Source organism: Corythoichthys intestinalis, chromosome 1 (genome assembly GCF_030265065.1).
Source record: "Corythoichthys intestinalis isolate RoL2023-P3 chromosome 1, ASM3026506v1, whole genome shotgun sequence".
NCBI classification, from domain to species: domain Eukaryota; kingdom Metazoa; phylum Chordata; class Actinopteri; order Syngnathiformes; family Syngnathidae; genus Corythoichthys; species Corythoichthys intestinalis.
In genome coordinates, this window is record NC_080395.1 from 74,997,927 (window position 1) to 75,015,642 (window position 17,716).

Genomic DNA, 17,716 nt, shown 5'->3' on the forward strand with positions numbered 1-17,716 from the left:
TTCCCAGCAATTTCATGTGTGGTGCTCTTCATTTCACCACTGTGTCTTGGTGTGCTTAGTTGTATTATTTCTAAATATCTATGCACATAAATGTATATCCACAGCAAATTGTTAATTGATCTTTTTGAAATTGTTTTTTTTAACATGTAGAGGGAATTCAAACAAATACATCCGAATGAATTAGAATTATTAAAATACAGTTATTAAAATATTCTCAGAAGTTTAGCAGTTTAGTGTCAAGTAAGAAATAAGTGTCTGAGTAAGTCAGGCTACTTTAGCTGAGGCGGGGGTTGGGCGAAAAAGGCTCAAGTCAGGCTACTTTAGCTGAGGAGGGGGTTTGGCGAAACCTTGCTGAGTGAGGTTGCTTTCTCTTTCGCCCAACCCCCTCCTCAGCTAAAGTAGCCTGACTAGTAGACACTTATTTGTTACTTGCCTACTGTAGGTTGATAAATTTGTAGGTAGATTTGTGTATGTCTTAGTCAATCCAAAAAAAAAGGTTCCTTCAATCAAAGTATATATTTTCATTCAAAGAGCACCACACATGAAATATATATTATATATACGGTATATATGTATGTATATATATATATGTATGTATATATATATATATATATATATATATATATATATATATATATATATATATATATATATATATATATGTATATATATATATATATATATATATATATATATATATATATATATATATATATATATATATATATATATATATATATATATATATATATTTTTTTTTTTTAATGCAATTGCTATGTTATGACAAAATAAACACCTGATCATTTTACCACCTTAGGAAAGGATCGGCACACATATTGTTCCTTTGTTTTTTGGTGAGACTTATTAATTAGGACTCAAAATAAATAATTGAGGAGGGCGTAGGGACCAGCCCTGAGCAGTTGCTTTTGAACACACTGAAACAATGACTGAATGTTGAATTATCAGTCCTACTTATGAAGATGGTATGTCCTGTATCAGAATTTAAACAAATACATATAAAAACAAATTTCCCATTTATTTTCAATGGCAAGTAATCAAAGTCCCTGTGATTTTTTTACCATTTATCATGACAGCCCAATGAGATTGTATACCACTAACTCTCATATAGGTGAATTTAAAAAAAAAAAAAGTAAAAAATCTGACCTACGTTTTTTGGGGGAGGAATGAAAAAATCAATTCAATCAGTTAACATAAACATCTTTGATGTGAAATGTTTTCTATTGTATATTTGTAATAACGTGTAGAACATGAAAAGTAACATGCGTTTTTTTGCTGAGTAACAAATTACTCTTACAATGAGGTAACTGAGTTACTTCTCCCAAAGAGTAATTTAGTTAGTAACTTGTAACTAATTACTTTTTTAAGTAAGATCGACAACACTGTGCAGTATATATTCCCTTCATAATAATTAGGACTATTAGGACATTCAGTCATTGTTTCAGTGTGTCAAAGAAACTGTTCAGGGCCGCTCCCTTCCACCTTCTCATGACACAAATTCTGTTTCTGTTTTTCTCAAAGGTTTTCTACACGTTTTCTCGTACTAACTTCAGACAAAATTGCCACAATTCATGCTCCATTAGATCCAGTCATTCTAAACTATATACATGATCTCGCTTTAAACTCAAATTGCAGTTCTAAAACATTTTTTTTTTGTTGCAAAAACAATGTACACATTTGGGCCATTTTTTTCTGTTTTTCTGTGTGGAGTATAGGAGAATTAAGTTAAAAGTTTGTAAAAAGCGTAAAACTCCATAAATAAATGTTAATTAATAAATGTAGCTTGACTTGAACTGACAAAAACTATCACATTAAGTGTGCAACCGTGGTGTGTTCCCCTCCGTTTGGGCCGCATTCTAACACAATGTATGTCTAGTGGTTGCATTTACATATGAATGGTTGCTGTCTGTCGGACAACGACTTGCTAATTCAAAAGCACTTGGGTCATTTGGGCCACCTCTGGGTTTTTTAGGAAGAGAGGCCAAATCGGCCATTGCTTGGGAATATTAGGAATATTTGTCTTGAGGAAGGGCCGAGTCGGCCTCTGCTGGGTTTTCTAGTGTTAGATGGTGCCAGGATTAGCGATCAAGCAGCATAGAATAGGATTAGGACGTCAACATATCCACACGTACACTGCAAAAACACACCTTCTTAAAACTAGTTAAATTCCTTTGTTTTCAGTGTAAATCTACTTGAAATAAGTAAATTTTACTTAAATTTCTTGAAAAAAGAAAAATAGCTGTCTGAATATTTGCCTAATCTACTTATTTTAAGCAATAAATTAGTAGATTTAATCTTTAAAAATGAAGGAATCTGACCTTTTAGCCAGATTGCCAGAATCACGCCAGCCTGTCCTGAAGAGCTGATTGCGGGATTTGGTGTTGCAGACATGGGCTTGTAGATGTTTTGCCTATCACCTGGTAGTCCGCATCAATCTTACTCAGTCAGCTGCATGATGCACGCGTTCTGCTTCCGTGGTCAGAAGGCGTGATGTATCTCTTATGCCCTATGTCAAAAATATTCTGCTTGTTGTCCTTAAACTATGATATAAATGATATTTATTTTGTATTGGGTACGTTAGAGTAATACAAACAGTAAACACGAGAAAAGATACTATTCCCTGATTGATTATATTAGGTGTGTTAGAGTAATACAAACGGTTGAGCGGTAAATATGAGAAAAGATACTATTCCCTATAAAAAAAATAAATAGAATAAAATAAAAAAGCTTTGAAATGTAAAATGTTCTTAATTCAAGGATAGATATTATTCAAAACATTATTCGAAAGGGAACACTTCTTGATTTAGGGGAAAAATGACCAACCTTTAGATGTATGGTCTTAAAAAAGACAAGTAGTAATATTTACCTAAAGTAGAATAATCTGACACATTCATCTGCTAACTAGTCTTTAACACTAAAAACAAGATGGAGAAAATTATTTGACTAGATTCAAGAAAAATAATCTTATAAACATGTAATAAATTTGTAGTGTATATTATACCTCTAAAAAAACTGTTGGATTTTCAATGACTAGAGTTCGATAATTGGTCAGTATAAAACAAGGGTGTAGGTTTGGTCTCAATGTTGGTAGGGACAATATAACCTTAATCATAACCTGCTGGGGACGGGACATTAATAAAACTAAACAGATTGGGTGAACGGCGGTCAGGGCTACATTTCTCTCCAATAAGGACCTAAATAATTGATAGGCTTGATGACTGATGCAAAATAAATCTGTATTGACTTATACTAATTTTCACAGTATAACATCTTAATCAGTTAATTTTTCTTTATCTAGTCGAATAATTTTCATCTTGTTTTGAGTTTTAAAGGCGAGTTAACATGGTATTAATGCATCAGATTCTTCCACTTACTTTCAGTAAATAGTACCAATTGTTCCTATTAAGCCTATACATCTAAAAGTCGATCATTTTTCACCTAAATCAAGAAAAAAATGCTTTCAAATAACGTTTTGAACAACATCTATTCTTGAATTAAGAACATGTCTTTTTTTCCTTTAACCCGTCCTGTTCAGCTGCTTGTCACAGAGAATGGAAATCTGAGTGTCTGATTGGTCTAAACAGTTTTAATATATCACATGGGAGTATGACATACTCCCATTGTGATCATTCAATGTACCTTGTTTATTAGGAGAAAGCAGCGAAAAGGAGGGGAACAGAAGAAAATAAGGAGACAGAGAGAGACAGAAGAAGCACAAACAACAACAACAAATACATTGAACGGCAACACTAACTATGAATATGCTGGTGCTATCATTAGCTAGTTGTATTATTAAGAACATTTCTGGCAACCTTTTTAAAAAAAAAAAAAAAAATTAAATATACAACATTTTTTACTTAAAATAAGTCTGTTAAGCTTATTTTCAGCTAGCGATTTTATATTATTTCAAGAAATCTCAGTAAAATTTACTTGAAGCACTAGCAGATCATTTCACTTATTTCTCATAGATTTACACTGAAAACAAGGGAATTTATTTTTTTTCTCTTCAATTTTAATTTTAAGGGGGTGGGTTTTTGCAGCACATATGTATTGGTGCAGGTGATACACCGTTTGATTCAAACCTATGTTTAATTTTTTTTTTTTTTTTTAAACTGCTAAAGAAACATTTGGAAAACTTCCAGAATAAATGTCTGGATTTAATTAGGAAATTTGAATTGCATTATTTGAACACAAATTATATTAACATACACAAGAAATACAAATTTGTTAATCGTCTCTTAAGTATCCAGGAATGCAAAAAAAAACAAAACATTTGTCTTTATACAACTCAAAATTGTTTGTCTGAATAAATTAAATACAACAAAAAAACTTCTTGGTCAGGGAATAACAAAAATAAATAGAAATGAAGCCTTCTTTCAGGAAAAACACTCCTGCTTTTGTCCACAAGCACTGCCAAACTCAACAAAAACTGAAAACGCCTTTGGGCTGCTTCAAGTCCGCATAAGCAAAATAAAAATGAAAACTTGGGAGAAGAGGGTAAACCTGGGTACACTAAACAGCTTACAGCTGAGCAGAATTTACTATATTTCTCACAGTTTAATTAACGTTAACATAGTAGAAAACACACACAGAAGGACACTTCTCCTAAGCAGCTTCCTACTCCATTAGCAAGTTCACACAGTTTAATGTAATGGTAATGCTAAACTGTGATGCAGCTCGGACTTTCAGTCGCAAAATTAGTCGTGCGTTTCACAACAATTATGTTTTACATTACTTACAGCGGGCTGCTGGCCGAAAAACGACTTCTAATATCCCTCCCATGTTACGTAATTCTGCACTGTGGGAGTTGCGTGTGTATGTGTGGGGGGTGGGGTCAAGTCATCAGCCAATCAAACGTGCCTATAAGGAAAAAAAAAATGGAATGGCACATTCAGCAGGTGAAAAAGGGGTAAATGTAAGCATGAAAATAATGAAAATAATTCACTTCATAATAGTAAGGTCAATTCTATCGTTACCACAAATGGGAAGACTATCTAAATGACCTATATGACTGAACACATTATCTAATGCAAATAAGGTTGCTTGGAAGTTGGTAGGGACAATTTGTGCCCCCTGAAAATTTTGTAGTGTTTTGTCCCTACCGTCCCTATGCAAACCTACGCTCTTGGTATTAAATAAAACAAGTGCTTGTAGGTCTATGACAAAATGCATAATTCCATCTTCAGCTTTTGAGCAAACACAAGCATAACTGATGTTTCATTATACAGTATTTAATTTGCAGTGCTATTAAAGCAAAATATGACCTGAAATAATCATCATAAATCATAACGCATGCGTTTTATAATTTTAATGAGAAGAAAATCTATTTACACAGGACCTTTTTGATGACAATGTTTTGCAGCAGATCAAAAAAGGTCTATTGACGTTGGTGGTAAGGACTAACATGCGAGTGGGGACCTTGTACGGCCAGACTCATGCATCTGAGCTGTGCAGATCACGCTCACTCGGCTCCGCGACGGGCATGGCCAGAATCAGTGATGACATGGGAGATTACGACTTCAAAACTTGCAACAATTCATCTTCTAAACCAGGGGACCGCATCGTGATGGAGATCGTCTTGAGGAAAGGTGAGACTCTTGTGAAGTGTCATCAGTTGTGTCCAGTTTCTATCTATAGTTGAATGTTATCCGTAAACATAAAGGTGATCTTTACACTGTTCAAAAACACATACACCTAAGGGGTGTAATGGTACACACAAACCACAGTTCGTAACGTACCTCGGTACGGGGGTCACGGTCCGGTACGTTTTTTTTTTTTTTTTTTTTTAATCACAGCATTTGAAAGTTTGTTCTATTGGCTAAAACTAAAAAGCAGCTCATATTAAAGTGCAAAATATATAGAAGAAAGTGTCAAACTTATTGCTCTAACATTCACATTTTATGTGCAAAAATAGACAACACACCCTTTTTTTGTAGGGATCGACTGAGGTAACAGTCAAAGTCAGGTAGCACTCGCTAGCTTGGTAACTTTTTATCCAAATAACATACTAACACTTTCATTGTTGGATTACACACAAAGATGGACTGGTCATTGGGCGTACCCAGTACTTCCCGGTGGGCCGACACACATTTTTGGGCCGGTGACGTTGTATAATAATAATTTAAAAAAATTTCACGTCCGTGTCGTGCGACTCATTCGTTGATCCATTTTTTGTTAGTTCAATAAAATATACTAGTGCTCCACTCACACCGTCCCCCGGACAGCTGTGACAGAAATTATTGAGAGGGAGGTGCAGGGACGCAACTGAAAAGCCTACAGGTTGATACAGCAAAACTTGGAAGGATAAATGACATGTTTATTTACACAAAGCCCCACAAAGCATCAGCTTGATACAGCAAAATTTGAAAGAATAAGTGACATGTTTATTCACACAAAACTCTGAACTGCGTCAGCAAAAGTTTGGTACGTCGACAGGTGGTGTCACTAAAGTGGCAGCGTTGCCATGTTTCGTGAGTATGTGTGTGTGTGTAATGAGTGATACACATCAGGAGAGCGATTAAAGTGATTATTATAGAGAAATTTATCAATGAGTAGACTAGACTCTTATTTACAGTGTTGCTTTAGTATTCTATACAATCAGTTTGTGTGAGCTACTGTTTATAGATATCATTTCCATAGTGTTTAAAATTTATAGCTATATATACACAGGCAGTATTTGTAGTTATACATTTCTCCATAGTGGGCCTACCGTAATTACCCAAATATAACGCGCACCCGAAATTTACCTGTAAAATCTAGGAAAAATTCTTGTACTCGTGTATAAAGCATACATACCATAATTTTCCGTCTATAAGGCGCACCTGACTATAAGCCGCCACCAATCAAATTTGACATGAAAAAAGCATTTGTTCATCGATAAGCCGCTCTGGACTATAAGCTGCAGCTGTTCTTACTGTATTATGGGATATTTACACCAAAACACATTAACCGGGAACACTTTGATAGTTGCATCATAAGACTTTCATAAGAACAAATGAACCACCATGAAACTTTGAACCAATTGGCTGCACAGCTTCATTTGGCCATCACTGCTCCCTGAGGGGAGACAGTCAACCTCTGCTGCCACCTGCTGTCAACACTGTTGTTGTCCAGCATGCCTCCTAGCATGCATTGCAGCGCTACAGATGTAAATAACAATCAAAATTCATGTTCTGTGCTAATTATTTCTTCAGTTACTCTTCTAGTTGTTTCATTAATTGCTAGCTATGGTATTTGGTGACACTTTATTTGACGGTGGCATCATAAGACATGTCATGAGACCATCATAATTATGAAATGACCCTGCAAAGAGCATTAATGAATGCTTATGACAGTCATTTTGTGTCATCCGGCAAATCATCTCAATTTTGAAGAGTTATAAAAGATCCGAGCTGGACATAAATTGAGTTAGTGACATAATTTGCTGGATGATACTTAATAACATCAGCATTCATTAATGCCCAATATAGTGTCATGTCACAAGTATGGCAGTCTTATGGCAGTCTTATGATGCCGCTGTCAAATGAAGTGACACCAATTAACCTAAATAAATCAACAAATAAGCCGCACTGGACTATAAGCTGCACGATTCAAAATGAGGTATATCTGCTGAAATAAAATAAAACGTGAAACTGGCCGTGGCACAGTTGGTAGCTCGAGTTGTCCTGGGACCGAAGGGTCAGCGGTTTGATTCCCGGCAACAACTGCTCACTGCCCTTGGGCAAGGCTCAACCCTAATTTGCCCCCAATGGGTTGGCAGGGTCTTGCATGGCAACAGCACCATTGGAATGTGAGTAAAAAAATGACTTTTAATTCAGGCTGTTAAAATTATTGTGTTAACGGGCATTAATTAATTTTTAAAAATTAATCACGTTAAAATATTTGACGCATTTAACGCACATGCCCCGCTCAAACAGATTAAAATGAGAGCAAAGTGTCATTTCCACTTGTACTTGTGTTTTTTGGTGTTTTTCCGCCCTCTGCTGGCACTTGGGTGCGACTGATTTTATGGGTTTCAGGCTTCGACACCATGATTACTATTGACATCAACAATGGTGAGCTACTAGTTTATTTTTGGATTGAAAATTTTAAAAAAATTTTATTAAAACCAAAACATTAAGAGGGGTTTTAATATAAAATTTCTTGTACTAACATTTATCTTTTAAGAACTACACCCCTTTCTATCCATGGATCGCTTTAACAGAATGTTAATAATGTTAATTCCATCTTGTTGATTTATTGTTATAATAAACAAAATACTTATGTGCAGTATGTTGAATGTTATATATCCGTATTGTGTCTTATCTTTTCATTCCAACAATAATTTACAGAAAAATATGGTATATTTCATAGATGGGTTGAATTGCGATGAATTAGGATTAATTAATTTTTAAGCTGTGATTAACTCGATTAAAAATTTTAATCGTTTGACAGCCCTACTTTTAATTTATTTTTCTCAATATTGGTCCTGTAAAAATGTAGTTATGAGTATGTGAGCAGTCAGAAAGGTCCACCACTAAAATCCACCAACCTAACTTATTCAAAATCAGTGTTTCCCACAGGATTTTAGGAGACTGTGGTGGGAGGGTCTCTGACCCTTGGGGTAGGGTGTGTGTGTACATTTTCAAGCCTGGTGTATCTCTTTAGGGCATTTTGAGACCAAGCAGAGGAACAATTCAGTAATCAACTGTATTTATAATGGCACTTTTTACATAAATTTGGACCCCTTTTCTGACCCAGCCACTTAAATTTACATTTTACAGCCATAATCTACAATACATTTATTTATATTTAAATAAATGATCACAGAAAACCTACATTTATTTTTGCTTAATTTTTTGCTAAAGAGTTATGTTTGAAAGATATGGAAATGTTCACAGTATGGAATCCCCCTAATACCAAATGAAAACTTACCATGTGGAATTTTATAGAGCCAGTGTTTAATCTGAGGCATTTGCAGCCATTCAGCGTTCCACGACTTTCCGTGTTTGTCTGGACCTTAATGGCATGAACAAAATAATTATTCCTAGGCACGCCAACAGCTCCTCAACTATACGCTAAGCCAGGGTTCTCCAACCCAGTCCTCAAGGCACACTGTGGGTCCTGGTTTTTGTTCCAGCCGATCCAGCAGAGGCAGTTGAGCCAATGAGGCTTCTGCTAAAACAAGCCACACCTGACTGCAATCAAGTGATTGCACTTGTAAAACACCAGATTGGGGAAAAAGTGTTGTCATCTTGTTTGGTAGGAATGAAATCCTGCACCCACAGTGTGCCTTTGTGGAATAGGTTGGGGACCCCTGCGCTAAGCAACTTCCCCTTTCTCTGCTGTCAAACTCACCTGCTGTCCCACTTTCAGGGGAAGCTGCCTCCCCTGCTGCCCCTATGTCATTCACCTGCTCTTCACTTCCTTTCACTTTCATAGCACAGCTATGAATCTGGTGTACCAGGCTAGTAGTCCCGTCTAGGTTTGATCTTGTGCCCGAAGGTTCCAGCGTGCAGGCAGGGGGCAAGACTGAGTTTTGTCACTTGCCGTTCAGTGACTCGGTCCTCAGGTTCCTGACCTAGCTTGCTGCTAACTTGTCTTTCCAGTAATGGCTATGCGGTGAACGAATCAAAAAATGAAAGGAAATGACTTTGTCACATATTTGTTAACGTGGAGCCTATCAAATGCTGCTCAAACAGACAAAAACACCACACAAATCTAGCAAGCATGGTTTAGTGTACTACTTTTCTCAACAGACTCGGGACTACCTATGACGACATATTATCAAATTTACAGTAATTTAAAACACGGGTAGCTACGAGGCAAGCAAAAGCTGAGCTGCGGTCGCGTGACGGCAGTGAAGGGGGCAGAGAACTGTCACTATATGGAGGCTTCATGTCAGCGATATTTACCTCATATGTGCACAGAAAAAAAAATATTTAGTATGATCACCGTAATACTGATTTGCAATGAAACTGTATATACATGTAATTTTTTCGAGTGTTTTATATTTTTTTCGTGTCAGAGCGTGTCGGGTGTTGGTTGGTTTGACAAATTATGTCAATCCGTCCATCATGTGCTACTCAAGCGCCCAAAAACAACGCACCCGGACACGGGAGATGTTGCAATATGTCTACATTTTTCTTAACAGACTAATGAGAGTAGAAAGGCGACATCGCAAAGAGCAAACAATTATTTCTCGTCAGCATTTGACGATCTGAGATGCGGGGACGACAGGGGAGCTGACCGGATTATTTTATTTATTAATACCAGTGCAAAAATTCTATCCGATCACCATAATACTGATTTGCAATGAAACTGTATATACATGTCAATTTTTTCCGAGTGTTTTATTTTTTTTTTCGTGTCAGAGCGTGTCGGGTGTTGGTTGGTTTGACAAATTATGTCAATCCGTCCATCATGTGCTACTCAAGCGCCCAAAAACAACGCACGCAGACTTGGGAGATGTCGCAATATGTCTACATTTTTCTTAACAGACTAACAAGAGTAGACAGGCGATATCGTAAAGAGCAAACAATTATTTCTCGTCAGCATTTGACGATCTGAGATGCGGGGACGACAGGGGAGCTGACCGGATTATTTTTGTTATGAACGGCAAGCCGTTGATGTGGATCCCAAACACAGACCAGAAGATCAGGTAGAGTGAATGCTTGTATTTAATAAGTACAACTAAGGGAGCACGCTGGAAAACGCGAGTGTAACAAATTACAACTAAGAGAGCACGCTAGAAAACGCGAGTATAATAAATTACAACTAAGAGAGCACGCAAGAAAGGCGCGAATATAACAGAGTACAAAATCCTAACTACAAAGTCCAAAAGAGCAAAAACGTAAAAATGATCAAACCAGACCACGACCGTAGAATGTCGGGAAGCACGAAGAACGACGATGAGAACACAGCGGTAAGCAAGGCAGGTAGCAAGCAGTAGTCCGACACTAGCAGATGGTGACAGGCTTCCTTAAATATTGAGCTTTCCTAATCAAGCACAGGTGTGTTGTGTTACCCCGCCAGTCTGGCTCAATCAGGAGCTGAATAAAGAAAAAACAGCTGAGAACACACAAACATGACAAGTTTATTTATACCAGTGCAAAAATTCAATACGATCATCTTAATACTGATTAGCAATTAAACTGTCAAATATCAAAATGTAGTATTGTTTTTATTTCAGAGCAGCACATTTTACAACGAGCTATTTACACTTTAGTTTTAACAATAGTGACCAAAAATAACAGTGATGAGCATAAAAACAAAAATACAACAGAGCGAGAGGTAAATATGATGTGTTGGTTGTTCCATATTCAGAAATTAAACTTTCGATTTATTTTTATTTTCGTGACAGCAAGCATGCTGCGTTGGCTGGTAGCAGCAGCATTGTATATGTGATCAAGAACATGCTAAAGAAAGTCCGTGCGCCCCCGACCCCAAACCCCTACTCCCCCCACAAAAGGAAAATGTTTAACCATGTCCTAAATCGAAATGCAAGCACGAGCCATGACTTTGAGCCCATAGAACTAGGACAGACGACGCGGAAGTTCTCCCTCGCTTTTGCAGCAGCGGGAGGGAGACGAGGCTGTCCGTGAAAGCAGAATGATATCGCCTGTCACTCATTTCTGAAACTATGAGGAGCCTGTGTGCAAGAGAGGGAGGGACCAAGCAATGTCACTTCCCGTTCAGTTATACTGCGAAGCGGTCTTTGGTGATTCGTTCGGCAACGTCACTTCCCGTTCAGTAACCGAACGATTCGTTTGGGCGGGGAGTGAGATGAGGGGGGCGAACGATCCGTTGAACGATTTGTTTGAACGAATCTTTTTACTGATCGAACTGGAATGGATTCGTTTACTGAAGTGAACGACAGATCCCGTCATTAACGCACACACATGAATGCTGTGGCGCCACCCGCTTTTTCTTCTTGTCCTCCCGCTGTAGCACTTGCGCACGGCCGAGGCACTGCCCTCTTTTTCATTTTCTCCTGTTCTGGCGCCTTGCCACACAACTCCACAACTCCTCATCCTCGTGGTACTTCTTTTTCAATATGGAGCAGCGAGAAGTTAAAAACAAACTGAAGACGGGGGAATGGAAGAGGCAAGAATGCACCGGTAGGAGTGAGGTGTGGAAAGAATTTCAATTGATCGTGGAAGATGCAACAAAAAACTGTGTCGGCTTCATCGAATGCAGTAAATATATATCCAAAACTTTCCAAGTTGACAAGAAAAAGTGTTGTGCATCCCTGCTAGGCTGCAAGCAGCAGCAGCAGCTGCGAGAGTTTTGAGCGCTGCAGGCCGCACAATAGATCAGCGGAGAACGTCACTGAAACCTGCCAGTGGACGCAATCTTATTCCTGCACGACGACGACCAGAAAAATATAAACACTGTAAGTAAGCCATAATATCCTGCGGTTCAAATCGCCATTTTTAGTCCGAGCCGGTCTAATTATTTCCCTTATTTCACAGGAATAAAGAGCAGGACATGAGGCCGCAAGTTGCAGACTGCAGTCAAGGCCAGCCCGCAGTTTAAGTTTTTATTTCATTTGTATTTTTTTTATAATTTATTTTTTGGTATTGTTTTCATTGCAATAAAGAATGTTATTTCAAAGCATTTGTAGTTTTTTGTTTTTTTTTGCTGCTGTTCCCTCTCCTTGTCAGAGAAGCGCGTCCATGTGAGAACAATATCCCACACACTCAGAAATATATTTAACAAACTTTCCCAGCGTTATTTCGTTGTATAAATGCTTTTATAATTCTCATAAAATATGTAGACTATTTAGATATTGAGTAAACTTGCATTTTTTTTCTGACAACTGTGAATTCGTTACGAAAGACACTTATTTATGCACTCAAAGGCAACACAAATGTGATCCTTTTGAATCTTCTCCTCTGTGTGTCTCTAAAACCGCATTTTTTTTATATTAAACTTTCACAGCGTTATTTCGTTGTGTAAATGTTTTTATAATGATCATAAAAATATGTAGACTATTTAAACATTAAGAAAACTTGACAACTCGAAGAAATGAAAATAAATTGCTGCGCTTTTTTTTTTTCGCGTCACTCCAAGAAATAAAATTTTTTAATTTTTTTTTTTCGGGCTCGGGCCTGCAAATCTAGTTAATTGATCGGGATCGGGCCGGGTCGGGCCTCAATACCAGCGGGGCATGTCGGGTCGGGCTGGATTTTTTAGGCCCGAACTAGGCTCTACGGTCTATGAGCGCGACCTGTTGGCGAGTGTGTCTGTGTGTGTGCACGCACGCACACGCGCGCTCTCGCTCAAGCGGGTAGTAGAGTGGAGTGGGCTACAGCTGTGTAATCGGCTGACTGACGCATCTGATTATTATCTTTTTTTTTTTTTTTTTTATAGGTGGGGGGGCAAACGAGACTGTGGCGGGCCGTTCATTGGTGGGAAACACTGCAAAATTGTAAATTTACACTAGTATCAAAAGACTAAGCCTTATGTTGGCCTGAACAGGGAGCAGCTGGATTCAGTTTAGACGAGTTATGTCAAATTCACTGTTGCCATCAGAGGGCAGTGTATCTCCCAAACCAATAAAACTAAATGCAACACTTTCAAAACAAACCATTACAATGCCACTGTAATTAAACGAATCATTGAAGCAGCAAAATTGAATTTGGAGCTTTTTCTAATCGAATTACTCAAATTAATCGATTAATCGTTGCAGCACTACAGGTATACTTAATTGTTATAACAATGACATCCTAGTAAGATAATATTCCATACCAGTAACTACAACTTTGATATCTACAGATTTATGAATGTTCTTGCCTCTAAGTGCAAGACACATCACTGAATCAGCTTTTCCTGCGACTATAGATTTTTGAATTTATTGTTCTAATCCTGTCCAAAGGACAAAGAATGATTGTCAGTCACAGTTTGTGATGTGATAGGTTACCCTGAAATTTTCCTCCCTTGGAGAACGAGATTTCTCTTTTAATTCAACAATTTCCAACATGTCACATTTACATGTCAACGCAGTATCAGTGGGAAATACAATCTATAATCTTCTTTTTTTCCAGAGGCTAGTGTTGGTCTTGGCATAGGACTGTGCTGTGTTCCATCCAATGACGGACATCCTGGAATCTTCATACATACCTTATCGCCGGGATCTGTGGCACACATTGATGGAAGACTCAAGTAAGGGCTGGTAAACTACCAAAATAGATTTTTTTAAAACTGTATTTGATACTCTAGATGGGGATGGAAGAAAGATTTGTGTTATGAATCTTTTTATATTACACTAAAATGAACTGGCATAATTGTGATCATTTATTTATTACTTTTCCATACTACCTATCCAGATGAGATTTCTGGTTCGTATCCCAGGGCACGAAGAAGACAGCTACCATAAGCGCTCACATTCACACCCATCGGACAGTTTAGAGCAGGGATTGGCAACCCGCGGCTCCGGGTCAGCATATGGCCCTCTCATGTGGCTCTGTTTTCTATTAAATAAATTAATTTTATTAAAACTTATTCTGGCGCTTGCAAAAAATTGTAACTTTCCTTCAGTTGTGAAGGAATCTAACCTCCTAGCCAGACCGCCGGAATCGCGCCAGCCGAACCACCGGACCCGCGCTGGCGCAAATCCAACAAGCCGGGCCGGCGGGACCCCTGCTATCTGGGCAGAAGGGCAAACTCTGCGCGTTCACCTTAGTCTTAACCCTTTGTACTGACTCCATTTTAAAAGGTTTAAAGAAGGCGCACCCAAAACAAGTTGACAATTTATTCAGGTCGACAGCGATCAACAGCGGCAAGGCGAAACAGACACAGACTCACGTGATGAGGCAAACTCGTTCCAAGGTCACCATATCAGAAGTCAACAAAAGGTTCCCGAGAAAAATGACGACGCTTAGTTAAACATTCAGTCTTTTGAAGGTTCTCACTGGGCAGGCCGTCGGCAGGAAAACGGTGTGTTTGGGTGTTGTTTAAGATTATTGTCTGTTTGTGGATTGGACAGGAGGATTCAGGAGTTACTGTTGCCAGGGCAACCGGAATTGTGGATTTTGCAACCTCAGCGTTAAAGGGGCTCATGGAGTCTTGTCAGTTGTGTTATCAGTTGGATATTGGGCGTCTGTTTTCCTTGTGTTGGGACAGGGCCTCCCGCCATTTGTTCTGGACTGTCCGGGAGAACTGATTGCAGATGTGGGCTTGTCAGCGTCAGTCTTGCTCAGTCAGCTGCATGACGCACATGCTGGGCTTCCATGATTTGAAGGCGTTGTTTATCTCTTATGCCCTACATTCTGCTTGTTTTCCTTAAACTATGGTATAAGTGCTATTTATTTTATATTGGGTGTGTTAGAGTAATACAATCAGTCGATCAGTAAATACAAGAAAATATACTTTTTCCTGATTGATTATATTAAGTGTGTTAGAATAATGCAAACAGTTAGACGGCGCCTATAAGAAAAGGTTCCTCTTTCAGTAGGTAGGTCAAGTCAAGCTCACAGTTTTGCGTGTCTGTTAACAGAAGACGCACGCAGGTCATGAATTCACCATCTATGTAAAGTCATGGTTGCCACTCACAATGTGTACCCATAAGTCTGTGCTTCATTCACAGGCGCAAAGACTTGTGGGCAGAGGTGGGTAGAGTAGCCGAAATTTTACTCAAGTAAGAGTACTGTTGCTTTAAAATAATATTACTCAAGTAAAAGTGTCATCCAAAAAATGTACTCATGTACAAGTGAAAAAGTATTTGGCGAAATAAATGGTAATGCGTAACATTGTGAGTAACTGCTTGATTCTTTTTTTTTTTTTTTTTTAAACACTGGTATTTTTTTCCGCACAAAGTTATCACTGTAATTTTTATACTGTACTTTAATCTGTTACATAACCACAAAAAGTCAAAAGAAATTAAAAAAAAAAAAAAAAAAACATTGACGAGAAAAAACATCTACAGAAATGAAGCATCATTCGTCCAAGGAGCATGAGTGCCCTCTAGTGGAGAAAATAGTTCCTAGTTTGAATAGATTAATAGTTAATATTTTCTATTATGAAATTAAGAGGATCATATCTCCAGTTTTCCGTGGACAATCGATGCCAAATAAAAACTTGGAGAAAGGTTAAAATCCTCGGTTTCAAGTCATGTTGAGAGCAGAACTCTATGTCAAATACTTACGTTTTTTACGGTGCTTTAAAGATGCCACGTGATTGAACAGGTTTGATTATAGAACGGCAAGCTTAAGTCCGATTGGTATAATGGTGTCATGTGATTATTGTTGCGATGTCTCATTGGTGAAACTAGTAGCGCTACTGTTGGCATCGCTGGCAAAAAAAGTAGCAGAAAAAGAGTAGCGTTTCTTCTTCACAAATCTACTTAGGTAAAAAATATGGCCTACTAAAACTACCCTTATAAGTAGATTTTCTCAAAAAAACTACTCAAGTAAATGAAAATCGTTACTACCCACCTCTGCTTGTGGGTACATTTTACGAGTAGCAACGTGACTTAATTTAGTTCACTCACACAGATCATTAATTCACCAACTATGTGAAGTAACAGTTGCCTCTCGCAAGGCATACCCACAAGCCTGCTCCATTCACAGGTGCAAAGACGTCTTGTCTGATGGCCAAAAAGCTCAATTTCTGTCTCATCAGACCAAATAATCTTCTTCTACTTGACCATGGAGTCTTCCACATGCTTTTTGGCAAGCTCTAGTCGAGCTCTAATATGGCTTCTGTTCAACAGTGGCTTTCAACAGTGACGTTAGGTTTGGCGGACACCAAACACTGCACATCACCAAAGACATGCCATCCCCACTGTGAAGCATGGTGGTGGCAGTATCATGCTTTGGGGATGTTTCTCAGCAGCCAGACCTGAAAGACTTGTTAAGATAGATGGCAGAATGAATGCTGCAAAACACACCAAAATCCTGGGGGGACAATCTTGAAGAGACCAAGGCTAGGGAGAAGATTTATTTTTGAGACAATGATCCAAAGCAGACTGTAAAAGCTAAACAGGAATGGAATAAAAAAAGAATCAGGTAAATATTCTGGAGTGGCCAAGTCAAAGCCTAGACCTAAATCTTATAGAGAACTTGTGGCTGGATTGGAAAAGGGCTCTTCACACAGGATACCTGCGCAACCTGACTGAGCTTGAGCAGTTTTACAAAGAAGAATGGAGCAAAATTGCAGTGGGCTGGTGTACATACAAGACTGATTGAGACTTAGCCACACAAACTCACTGCTGTGATTGCTTTGCTGTAAACAAAAAAATACATTAGAATGGTGATATTTGCTTTCATTAACATTGCTACATAGTGTCAAGTTAGAAAACATTTTTCAATTTCTTTTCCTATTTTTGATTTATTTATTTTCCCTTCAGGCATAATCCAAACAAACATACAGCATTTATGTGTTTACAATTAATTTTGTTCTATCTTGTTGGACATCCAGGTGTGGGGATGAGATCATGGAAATCAACAACACTGTGGTCTATAACATGGCACTAAATGATGTCTACACAGTCCTGAGCCATTGCACACCGGGTCCAGTTCAGGTTATCATTAGTCGGCACCCTGACCCCAAAGTATGTATTACCTGAATGCATTTACTCTATTTATTGCACTAATGACAATTGACTACTTAGAAGTACAATGAACTCTCATGATAACAGAACAATCCGTTCCAGGACCGAGCTCATAACGTTAATGTGCTCATATCATGAATGGATTTTCCATCCATCCATTCATTA

At 38.1% G+C, this 17,716-nt stretch overlaps 1 protein-coding gene across 5 annotated transcripts in view; it reads left to right on the forward strand.

The window, feature by feature from the left end:
* Positions 1-17,716, forward strand: part of il16 (interleukin 16) — a 129,293-nt gene that overhangs the window by 57,744 nt on the left and 53,833 nt on the right. For 4 of the 5 annotated variants that reach the window (XM_057839858.1, XM_057839890.1, XM_057839876.1 and 1 more), the window contains 3 exons: positions 5,381-5,606; positions 14,046-14,163; positions 17,419-17,551. In XM_057839858.1, the coding sequence (XP_057695841.1) occupies positions 5,381-5,606; positions 14,046-14,163; positions 17,419-17,551 (477 nt within the window). The remainder of the gene's footprint in view (positions 1-5,380; positions 5,607-14,045; positions 14,164-17,418; positions 17,552-17,716) is intronic. The other variant, XM_057839868.1, reaches the window with a different exon arrangement.